Source organism: Musca domestica, unplaced genomic scaffold (assembly GCF_030504385.1).
Source record: "Musca domestica strain aabys unplaced genomic scaffold, Musca_domestica.polishedcontigs.V.1.1 1, whole genome shotgun sequence".
Taxonomy (NCBI): domain Eukaryota; kingdom Metazoa; phylum Arthropoda; class Insecta; order Diptera; family Muscidae; genus Musca; species Musca domestica.
This window is the reverse complement of record NW_026712114.1, coordinates 1,225,774-1,238,703: the sequence shown is the minus strand read 5'-3', so window position 1 is coordinate 1,238,703 and position 12,930 is coordinate 1,225,774. Positions and strand designations below refer to the sequence as shown.

Genomic DNA, 12,930 nt, shown 5'->3' with positions numbered 1-12,930 from the left:
AACATTATGAAAGGTTGCTTCAACATTATGAAATGTTGCTTCAACATTACGAAATGTTGCTTCAACATTACGAAATGTTGCTTCAACATTCCAAAATGTTGCTTCAACATTAAGAAATGTAGATTGTGAAAAAGGACGATGTCTAAAATAGGTTAATATTGACTTGAATACAAGCGACAAGGATCATAATTTTCAGATTTTCCTGGCTTTTGCTTGAAAGAAATGTAGAATTAAGATTTCAAAGTATAGCTAAAAATAAAAGGAAATGTTGACTCAAGATTCGAAAATGTTGCTTCGCCGTTACTAAATATTTGACTACGAAAAATGTTTCAAAATTAGAATATGCGTCATAAACATTAGAAAATTTTACATTATAAACTGTTGCAACAACATTTTGAAATGTAAATTGTGCAAAAGTTCTTCGATGGCTGAAAGAAGAATCATAATTTTCAGGGTTGGCAGGAAAGAAATGATGACCCAAAATTCTACCGTAGAATCAAGATTTCAAAGTGTAGCTGCAAATAAAAGGAAATGTTGACTCAACATTGCGAAATATTTTGTTACTAAATGTTGTTAGAATGTTCTTTTTCGATTGAAATAAGGTAAATATTGAGATTCTCACAAAAGCCACAAACGAATAAATGTCTGAGTAATGTGGGCTAGGCATCTCAATAATAAAGACCAAATTCTTATTTATTTCATAATCAAAATATTATTATAATTAAAACAATATATGTACACCTTTTAAAATTATTCACCACAAAGATATGAAAATAAATTATTACATTTTATTTTCAAAATTTCACTTGCACAAAAAAAAAAACACCGAATAGCAAACAAAAAAAATCACCAAGAAATATTATATATTTAAAGTGCAATGATCACCCGCTACAGATAAACGACCACATGTAGATGAGGAAAAACGCCTTTTTAAAATAAGAAAACTAAGAAAAAAGAGAGAAGAATGATCACCACAGACATTTTCGAATAAAGGGCAGCGGTGGCGGAGACTCTGAGACGACACAACGTACTATTGTCATTTAGAAGTAGAAGAAGTGGTGGAGAATGAGGGGAAAAAAAGTACAATGACACACTTGAGTCTGTAAATAAGAAAAAATACTAAAATGCCGCCATGCATCATGGGCGTGAAGAAAAAAAGAAGAGCCATAAAAATAATACCCACAAAGAAAGAAGATAAAATTTTATGGACCACTACTAGTACTAGCTGTCCCCTTCTCTTCCCTCCCTCCCCAGAATGAATGAATGTGTGTAGATGGAATGATTGAATGAATGAATTCCACTCTTACAACAAATGATGACAAATTTTTTTATTGACTCGAAGACACTATTCTTGTATTTTTTACTGCTTCTTAAAAACATGAGAAATTTACAAAAAAAAAAAAAAAAATAAATACAGTCTAGAGAAAATATATGTGCCCCGTCAGGCAGTAAAATATTTTGTTGCAAAGTCGTTAAAATATGATATCTTTCATAGGCTATTAATGATAATATGCCCCATTATAACATTTAATTATCTAATAGTTATGTTGACAGATCAACCCAGGAGGACATATTTTTACAGAGGGGTTTCCAAAAAGAAAATATTTTGTAAATAGGATTTTTAGAACAGAAAACTCAAAATAAACATATTTGAAGATTTAAAAAGTTTGTAGCAAATAAAAATATATTAAAAATATAAATTGTAAATATACGATTTTTTCGATATTTAATCAAATGACGACGAAAATTTAGTCCTTGGTCTAGAAAATCGAATTCCTTATCACTGAAAGAATTATGAAAACGATCAAAAAAGTTTCCAAGTTTTATTAAATTTATGAAGCTATTTACATCTTTTCTTTCCAATCCCAAAAAAAATCTCATTTCCATTGAAAAAACTGTAATTTCCCATTTTTTAAGGGCAGGCGGCTAGAAATCTACCCAAAAAAGAATTGAAATTAAAATTTTTTGAAAATTTCTGATAATAAAATAAATATAAAACCAAAGAAAATATTACCCAAAAATGTCTAAAATGAAACTTTTATGTAAAACATATGGAAGCCATATTTCATTTCTCCGAGGAGATAATGCGATGGTGGATCAACACAAGCTCCCCAATTTTGAATTTCTTTGAAGTTAAATTTTTCGTTTGCTCTATTTAGAGCAGCAAGTAACACTTGATAATTAACACTTGTCATGGCAATGCTCCCCCCTTTTCCACCCTCCTCTCCTATAAGCCCACTCACTGCAACACATGTATGTAAAAATCACTCCCCCCTCCATCTCTTTGGAAAAAAAAATCGAAAAAATATAAAAACTAAATATAACATTTTTTGAATTATATGGCATATTTAAGATTATTCTCGTACATATTTGAGACATTTTGAGTGGCTGTTTTCCATTCAAAGAATGCATAAAACAACAAAAACAATGTGAAGCTCCACACACACTTGTTTCCATATTTACCCACCACCACAAAATGAACAAACTATTTGTAATCGAATTCAAGCGTACAATGGAACAAAAAAAATTTTAAATTTAATGATAAAAGCATTCTGCTTCAAAATAAAGAGGGGAGAAAGGGGGAGGGGATTATACATGGAAATATGTTGTGTGTTTAAGAATAAATTCTATTTCATAAGAAAATAAATTCCCAAATTTTTTGAAGGGCAAAAGTTAGGATGAAGGAATACATACAATCCAGCCAATAATAAAACATAACATTTGGATGATTTTTAAGGTTAGGGTAATTGTTTAAATGGGGTGTGCAGGGGAAGGGGTTCTAATAATGACATTGGAAAATTTCTCCCTATATTCTTTCTAAAATTTTAAAAATAAACACTTGTCTCCACTCTATTAATTTATGTATAATTCTGATATTGAATAGTCAACATTAAAAAGGTCCAATAAAAGATTATGTTTCGGTAGTAAACTAAGGGGGATCCCTTTTTTCAAAATTTTTAATTAACAAGTAAAAGTGTATCAGTCGGTTTTGCCGACAGATCTATACCCTCAGTCTTGAGTTATGATTATTTAAACTGTTGACCCTTTATGGGGGGAGGTTCCAAAGCAATTGGACAATATTGACCACTTCGTATCTGACCTAAGACTGATAAAAATATTACAACTTGCCAGATTTGGACTATATCGATTACATACTGTACTTTATATATCATGGGCAAAGTACTTTATATCTCATGGGCAAGTATCTAAGTTTCTCTATCTTGATATTCATATTAATTACCTTTTATTTAAGAAATCCCTCATCCAAGTGCGTTATTTTATATATTTACAATTTTTTCAACATTGCCTTGTCGCAACCATATCCGGTCAACAAAATAAAGAGTATGCGGTTCGCAAGCCCCCCTGTTGCGAGACACAACAAATGAGTTGTTTGTAAAATTTCTTACAATTTTTCAAAAAGGCCTTTCTTAATCGGCTACTTCTTTAAAATGTAACGATGTACATGGTGTACATACATATGTAAACGACAATGTGTATAAATGTTGTAACTAAAACTCACATAGAATCCAGCCACAACCTTCTTTTGCACATCCATCAACACCGTAAAGTGCCTTTAAGATTTGTTTTTCTTAATTAAAGTTCTTGGTAATTATGCGGGTTTGTTTCACACTCTTGTACTTTTGTTTATTACATCTATGAACTACCCTCTCTCTCTCTATCTCTTTCTGCCTTGGAAAATTATGCTTGTAGAAGAAAAGTGTATTAGCTGATGGTGTTCCAGGATTCATACAAAAATGGAAGTGAACTCTTGTGTTTATGTCATTGAGAGAGTTATTTGTCTACAACTTAAGTCTGAGCCCTCGCTAGGACTTTATGGAGATACATATACATTTTTTATATACAAAAAGTTATTCGACCTTAATAAAAGTAAACTAGGATCCATTGAATAGAGCTCTAAATATATTTTTCTTAAAATAAAATAAATATATCACTTTTCACTATTATATTCCGTATAACAGTTTTTGGCCCACCAGCCTGACATAGTGCGACAAAATTGAATTCAGTAAATCATGGAAGCAAAGTTTAGAATATAACACACGTGCATGTATAGGCGTTTTGAAAGTTTACATCGCAAAGTAACCTAAATATAGGGGACAAATTCTGCCCCTCTCCCACATTTTTAGAAATTTTCAAATTAAGATTTCTTGAAATAACAAAATGTTGGGTTAATAGTGCCTTCGACAATGTTACTGATAACCATGCGAGGACTATTTTGGACAAAAAATATTCACTTTTTTCAAAAAAAAAAAAAAAAATATTTATATATTTTTGACATGTTTCCGAGTTTCCAGCAAATCTTGCATAAAAGTAACATAAAAATTCGTTTTAGACAAAAAGTGTTAAGGGAAGAAGCAATCTACACCAAATTTCATTGTGAATAAATCTTTTGTATCTCGTTTTTTGTATCATCGCTCGTTACAGTGATGGAAGCAAAAATGGTTCGAAACTCGCGTCGCAGTGGCCGAAGTGGCTCGTGAGCTGAACATATTGCAATATTTCTTTCGGAAAATATTGAAAAATGAGCTCGGGATGAAGCCATTGAAATTACAAAAAGTGCAAGAACTTACACCGCAACAGAAAGAAAATAGACTCAAAAGAGCTAAGAGAGTTGCTTGGCTTGGTCGAAAGTGGTGAACTGCCGAATTTGGGTTTCTCCGATGAGAAAGCATTCGTTGTCCAGCAGTTTGTTAACAAACAAAATGATCGTGTTTACTTGCCAAAGAGGTCAGCTGAAAATGTGCACCTTCGGTTGCCATAACAGCCGATGATCGCTCTCCGCTCGTATTAAACGACCGTGGCATCAGAATAAATGCCGAATATTATCGCGAAAATATTCTGGAGGATGTATTAACCCATTAGTGGGCAGTGTCCCTTATAAGGGACTCTCACATTTTGCACTGTAGCACTTTCCAATACTCGCTTTTTTTGTAAACAAGTAGGCTATGCCGTTACTGACACTCCAACGAATTATGTTCTATCCCATTAATTTAATTTCTTGCGAGTTGTGTGTTGTATTTTGTGCAAAATATGGAAAACCAATTTGTGAAAAAACAAAAATCTCGAGCTGGGCAAATAAAATTTCAATAAAGTTATGATTCTGTGAATATTTATGATTGTGTTTGTATTGTTATTTGTAAGTTAGTGTAATATACTAGTTTATGCCCAAAAAATAAAATAAATTGTTGTGACACGTGCATAAAGTGACTATGAATGCAACGTCCCCTAAGAGGGACACTGCGCCCGTAGTACATTTGTAATCCACTGATTGAGTAATGAATCTTATATGTGCAGACTTACAGTTTCTGAAATACTGACTGAATTGGATGTTATTGGCGATAATGAGTTGCACGACATTGAAATTTACGCGATCCCACCAATAGATGGTGCAGATACTGATGAAGATACTGATGGTGGTGGCCCATATTTGCATATTTGCTTGATGGTCAGTAGTGAATGCATGGTTGTTAATGAAGAAGTTACATCCCAATGATGCGGCATGTTCAACTCTTCTAAATTGCAACATCATATCTGGAATCGTATGGTACCCCAGCATCAAGAGGTTTGCGCAATAGCAATGTCACTGCAGATACAAGATATGATGGCAGAAACCACATTATTGAATATTCAAAAACAGATAAACGCTGTGGATTATGCGGCAAAAAGTCTAACTTTACTTGTAAGAAGTATGACAAAGGTCTCCACCCTAAAAATTGCTTTAAGGAATATCATAAGCCAAGTGTACCCAAAGCGCAGCGTCCCTTATAAGGGACGGTCCATAACTCCAAAACCATAAGCTTTTTTGAATAAATTATTTTTAAAACAAATTAACTAGACCATTTTTATTTGTAATTGGTGTAAATCGCTTAAAGATAGTGCTCAGGGAACTTCGTCCACTAATGGGTTAAAACCCTGGGCACGCAAACATTTTGGCCGCAGGCCTTGGACATTCAAACAGGACAATTCCAGCGCACAATGGTCGCCAAAATCTCCGGATACCAATCCGTTGGACTATTGTGTCGGGATCACCTCAAGCAAGCCGAATTTGGGGTTTTCCGTTGTTATGGGCCGCCATAAAAGCCGATGGTCGCTCTCCGCTCGTATTAGTCGCGAAACTATTCTGGAGGGTGTATTAAAGCCTTGGGCACGCAAACATTTAGGCCGCAGACCTTAGACATTTCAACAGGACTCAGCACCATCGTACTCAGCACGCGCCACCCAAGATTGGTTACAAAATTAGGTTTTGTCTGGAGTATTTTGCAACGCAAAGTTGACACTAAAAAATACCAAAGTGTCGATCACCTCAAGCTAGTGCTTCGCCGGGAATGGGCCAAAATACCGAAGAGCAACATTCGGGCAGCGTGTGACGGTTTCATTGGCCGTTTGAAGGCCATAATTCGTGCCAAAGGTGACCAATTCGAACAAATCTAAACTTATTCTGGAACTTGATGCTATTTCCGACATTTTTCCTTTCATCCAATAAAATTAAAAAAAGTAAAAATTATGGCGTTTGACTTTATTGTAGTTTTTTTTATCTCACCCTGTATCTTTCAACTAATTTGGGGTTTTAAGTCCTATACATGCGTTATTTGATACCGGGCATCAGATACTGCTCAGAAATAAGTGTATACATTTTTGTCAAGATCGGTTGTCAAATTGATATTGGATACTACAGCCTAAGACAGAAAATAATCTGTGCAGGTCCACGTCTTTGTATAGCCCCCATATAATGGCGTTTGACTTTGTTGCAGTTTTATTTTATCTCCCTGTATTTATTTATTTATTTTTTTTACACAGTGTTCTTTCTGCCATGTTCCTCTAAAGTAAATATTTAAATAAATACACTGCGAATGTGGGCTTTAATGACCTGAATTTCATTGTTACCCCCATTCTTTGTTGTATTTTAATTTTTAATTCGATGTAAATACACATAAAAGAAGATAAGCCGTTTTACATCCAGTTCGACATACAATGACAATATTTTAAGGAAGCAATTGAAGAGAAGAAAAGATATGAAAAGCCGTAATTATTATTATTTTTTTTTTTTTTCAATATTAAAAAAAATGTATTAGAGCTGCATAATAATTTTGGAAATTTTAATGAAATATCTACCAATCCCCTATTATGTTAGGTTATTTCACCTCTTGCTTGCCTCAAGCCAAAAATGTCATTAGAAAAATGGGTTTCCTTATTCATCACTCAATAATTCTCATTAACTATAGATCTTTGTGCAAATGATAGGAAAATTCCCAAAACAAAAATCATCCGGTTCATTTATGTTATTACTTGTCGGATTTTTGTTTTCATTTCAAAATAATAGATAGACATTTTTATGACGACCAAACACTGATAATATACATTATTCTAATTATTTCTATATGTATGTATGTGCTTATTTCTGTTTCTCTTTAGAAATTAAAACCCACAACCCAAAATAATATTATTAAACTGAATTTTGGCCAAAACCCAAAAACATCCCACCCAAACCGAAAATATAGCTGCGTTTTATTGCCGCTGTTTTCAACTCATCAACGAAATTGTGTTGGCTCGTTAAATTCAAGGTGAATATGCATTTTCATTTTGCAGTTTTGCCTTACTCTACTTGGTTGCCAAAACATTTACACAGCTAATCAAAATGAGAATTTTAGATGTGGATTTTGGGGAGAATTATTCTAGTGTCTTTATTTGAAATCTAAAGTCCAAAGTCTATATTTACAAGAAGTAAAAAAGTTGTGTAAATAAAAAAAAATCACGAATAAAAATAAGGCCAATATCATTGAGATTATTTTTGTTTGGGTTAACGGACGCCTGAGAGACGCCTTCCTGATTTTTATTCAAATTTCGCTTTTGCATAAGAAATTGCATTCCTATCTGGGGATGGCTTTGACTTCATATCTTGGAAGTTTTATATAAAATACATGAAAAGAATATCAGAAGGTCATTGAAAAAATGTTTTAAAAAAATTGGATGTTTTAAGGATTTTCTTAAATATATTTAAAAATCTACGATTTTAGGGGATCCTCGAAGAGAAAATCCGCGATTTTTAGGGATTAATTAGAAATATTAAAAAAATCCAGCAGACTCTCAAAACAGAGATAAAAATATAAGACATGTGTATTTGTGTTTAGAAAGTTTACGTCGCAAATTAATTTCTATAAGGGAGGGGGTCAAGTTTCCACCTCTAACACATTTTTCGAAAATTTTTTAAATATATTTGAACAATTTACGATTTTTAGGCGATCCTTGCAGATATTAAAAAAATCCACGACTTTAAGGAATTCATTAGAAATATTTAAAAAAATCAATGATTTTTTCAGGAAAAACAAGTAAAAAAAGCTGTTAGGCCGGGCCGAACTTTGAATACCCTCCACCATTTGGAACGAATTTGGCAATTCTCAAAAACAATAAAATTCGTTAAAAATTCTGTTAAAATCTTAAAAATACCGAATGTAGCTGTTATATTAGGGTCTATACGACGACATGGACCTGCATAGGTAACTTTTGTCATAAGCCATTAGAATATTCAAATTCGAAACTTAAAAAAAATCGGTGAATAATGTAGCTAAAATCATCAAAATACCAAATACAGGTAGGTACTGGTATGTGGGGCCTATACGAAGACCTGGACCTGCATAGACAACATTCTGTCACAGACTGTATTTCCCATTACGAACTTCAAATACCAAATTTTAAAAAATTCCGGTTAATAATGCACCTATACTCGTCAAAATACCGAATATGGGGAGGTACTGGTATATGATGGCTATACGAAGACGTGGACATGCACAGACAATTTTCTGTCTTAGGCTGTAGTATCCATTACGAACTTCAAATACCAAATTTATATAAAGTCCGTTGAATAATGTAGCTAAAATCATCAAAATACCGAATATCGGGAGGTACCGTTATATGGGTCCTATACGAAGACCTGGACCTGCATAGACAATTTTCTGTCACAGACTGTAGTTCCCATTACGAGCTCTAAATACGTAATTTGAAACAATTCCGGTAAAATCATCAAAATACCGAACATCGGGAGGTATCGTTATATGGGGGCTATACGAAGACGTGGACGCGAACAGACAATTTTCTGTCTTAGGCTGTACTATCCATTACGAACTGCAAATACGAAATTTGAAACAATTCCGGTGAATAATGTCGCTAAGATCATCAAAATACCGATTATCGGGAGGTACCGTTATATGGGGGCTATATGAAGACGTAGACCTACATGACCCATTTACGAACTTAACCTGTCTACTGGAAAAATAAACATGTGTGCAAAATTTTAGCCTTCTATCTCAATTCGTTCGAAAGATAGCGTGATTACAACAGACAGACAGACGGACACGGCTAAATCGACTTAGAATTTTACGCTGACCAAGAATATATATAATTTGTTTGGTCTGACATGGGTATTTTGAGGAGTTACAAACGGAATGACAAAGTAAATATACCCTCCATAGTATGGTGGAGGGTATAAAAAGGCCGAGAAAAAAATATTAAAAAATTAGGAAATATTTTCGTTTTTTTTTTTTTTTTTTTTTTTTTTTTTTTGTTATGTGGTAGAAATAGAGATTTCTTTCCTTTGGAGACTTATAGTTAAATTTGATGAGGAATATTTTTGTCTTTGACACCATCCCTCCAAAATTATGCTTTGTTGGAGATTTTTGCATAAACTCACTTAAAAAACGGCTTTAACCCCAAAAAAAATAAAAAAAGGAAATATTTTCGGGTTTTTTTTTTTTTTTTTTTTTGTTATGCGATGGGAATAGAGATTTCTTTCCTTTATAGACTTGTAGTGAAATTTGATGAGGAACATTTTTGTCTTTGACACCATCCCTCCAAAAGTATCCTTTGTTGGAGATTTTTGCATAAATTCACTTGAAGTACGGTTTTAATACTAAACTGTTTTTTTAATATTTTTGGAATTTCTGGCGTTTGGGAAAGATTTAGGCGTTTGATGTCTTCCAGGACCTATCGTAGAATTTTATGACAACTAATTTTGTAAAATATTTTTTCTCGCTTCGATCCCCTTTAAGGAGAGTTTTTAGTCACATTTTCAGAAAAGGGCCAAAAAGACCCCTTTCGTCAAGTCGCCCGAGGATTAAAGTTTTGGAGTGAAATAATACTCGTATTATTATCTATAATATTCCCGAAGACACTATATACCCAAAATGAACGGATTCGAAGGAATCTTAATCCGAATATATCAAAAAATGTGAGAAAGTGAGGAACTCGTCCCCTCGATTTTGGTAACTTTGAGCTTTAAACATTCAAAACGGCGATATAGGGTCTTCTCTTTTTAGCTCTACTTCCATAATCTGCTGGATTCTTCCTGTAATTTTTATAAAACATTAAATTGATATAAATCTTCAAAAGTTATATGGCCAGGGGCACCTTATAATAATAAAAAAATTACAACTAAATCCCACCTTTAAAATGCATGGCATTAGATTGCTGTTGGCCATCATTAAATTGTTGCATTTGTTGTTGTAGATAATAATCATTGGTTGTAATGTTGTTGTTATTATTATTTAAAATATCATTGATATTCTTATTGTGGAACATATAGTTGTCCAGTTGTTGAGGTTTTTGAAAACGTTGCTGCTGTTGGTGTTGTTCAGGTCTCATAACCTGATAAATTTGTTGTTGCTGACGCATTTGTCGCAAATATTGTTGATTGCAAGTCAAGGCTGGGGTGGATGTTTTCCCAGAGGTTTTGGAGGATATTTCAACTCCTTGTTCGCGCAGTTGTTGTTGCAAACGTTTCCGTTGTATCAATTGTTGTTGCAATAGCTGCAATTGTTGCTGCTGCAGCTGATGATAGTAACGCAATTTTTGCAATTGCTGGGGTGTCAAGGAAACATTTTGTAAATGTTCCTGGTGTTGTTGGTGATAGTAGTTGTTCTCTTTGGAAGAGGAATTGGTCGATTGTGAGGAGGCGGCACTGTCACAACCACTGCTGGTACTGCTGGAGTTTGAATTGTTGTTGTTGGTTGAGGTTTTGCCACCGGCAACAATGTGTTGCCATTTGTGTTTGTGCGACATGTTGCCGTTGTTGGTATTGGTATTTGAATTGTTTTGATTGTTGTTGTTGTTGCCGTTGCCATTGGCATTGTTTAACATAAATCGTTTGCCGTGCATTTTGGAAATGTCACTGATTTTCATGAGAAATGCCAAAATTATTAACAACATTTAGTTTTGAAGAATTAGGCTCTCTCCCTCTCTGCTCGGGTGTGGTGAGATAACTATTTGTTCTCTTTCTCTCCTTATGTTAACGTAGTTACGATGCTGGGACTTAAAATACATTTGCAGTTCTATGTCAACATGTTGCTGGCAATAATGTTTCCAAGCGGAGAAAATGTTGCAGCTCACTTTGCATCAATGTTGTTGGTATTTTTCACAGTTTTTTTGTTGTTCTCTTGTGCGTTTTATTTTTAGAATCAAAAATTCTGGATTTTTTATTTATGTTTTTTTGTTTTTCTCGAGGGTTTTTTGTGATGGACCCATGCAAAGCTTTGTGTTGTTTTATTTTTATTTTTATTTAGTTTTTTTTTTTTTTTGGTAATAATTGTTTGGGGGAAGACTTTATTTGGTTTGGTTGCTATGCATTTTTTTCTTTGTTGCGGGAGAATGGGTTATTTTTGGTTTTGGGATTTGTTTGTTCTTTATTTTGTTGTTGTTGTTTATTTTTAAAATTGAATTTTTTTCAGTCTTTCAATATTGTGTATTTTTATTGTGTTTTTTTCTCTAGTACACTTTGTGTTTTCAATACATTTGTTTGGATTGGTAATGAATGCCTTGGGGAAATAAAAAAGTTAGGAAAATCTTGGGAAAAGCGTTGAGATTTGAAAAGCCAAAAAGGTAAGCTTTTCAAATTTTGAACTTTATTAACAAAATAAAAAATAGGAACGAGAGAATTTCTTGGGTCTAAAAAAATCATTAAAAATGATCTTTCAAATTTTGAATTTTTAATGTTTTTCTTAATTTTTTTAATCTTAGGAAAAGTTTTTTGAGTGTTATTCAAAATAAAAAATTAAGTTTTTTTTCAATAGGCATAGCTAAAAATATAAGATATGTGTATCGGCCTTTTTGAAAGATTACATCGCAAAGTAACCACAATAGATGGGGTCAGTTCATACCACTTTCACACTTTTGGAAATTTTCGGATTAAGATTAATTGGAACCCCTACATTTTAGGTATATAGTGTCTTTGACAATATGGCAGATGAACAAAACGAGGCTTAATTGGGCGGAATTTGGTAGCCCTCAAACAAACCAACAAAGGGTGTTTTTGGTTTCTTCTTTAAATACGGCTAAACATTTCCTTTAAACGGCATCGTTGCAAGTCCAAATATTCTGCAAAATTATTTGCAATAAAATTCTCCTATAGGTCCTAAAGATATCAAAAGTCTAAATCTTACCTAAACGCCAGAAATTCAAAATTTTTTAAGAAACTCATTTTAGGGTTAATTGTGTACTTTATGTGATTTTATGCAAAAATCTCCTACAAAACATCATTTCAGAGGAATAACTTCAAAGACAAAAATATTCTCCATCGAATTTCACTATAAGCCACTAAAGGTCAAAGGTCTTTATTTCCGCTGCATATCAAAAAATTTTGAAAATATTTCCTAACTGTTTTGATAAGTTTTCCTCGGTCTTTTGGCGATTTGAAGCCAGCAAGTAACGTTTTCGTTTTAGCCATAAGTTGTCAAAAGAAGAAATATTCTACACAAAATGTTATTATAAATCTCCCTATAAATTGTATATCTAGGTATATTAGTTTTTAAGAAAATTTCATTTCATTCCAAATTTCTGTACTACAAGTACCTATTGTGTCTAGATTAGGGATTTATTCCGAGATATTTATTATTTTGTGTAGAATATATCTTCCTTTGACGATTT

The 12,930-nt window shown here is 33.1% G+C and overlaps 1 protein-coding gene across 4 annotated transcripts in view; it reads right to left on the bottom strand.

The window, feature by feature from the left end:
* The window catches only part of LOC131806820 (homeobox protein 5-like), a 29,577-nt gene extending 17,760 nt beyond the window's left edge, over positions 1 to 11,817 (bottom strand). For all 4 annotated transcript variants that reach the window (XM_059131572.1, XM_059131640.1, XM_059131602.1 and 1 more), the window contains exon 1: positions 10,455 to 11,817. In XM_059131572.1, coding sequence (XP_058987555.1) covers positions 10,455 to 11,217 — 763 coding nt within the window. In that variant the 5' untranslated portion in view covers positions 11,218 to 11,817. The remainder of the gene's footprint in view (positions 1 to 10,454) is intronic.
* Between the last annotated feature and the right edge of the window lie 1,113 nt (positions 11,818 to 12,930).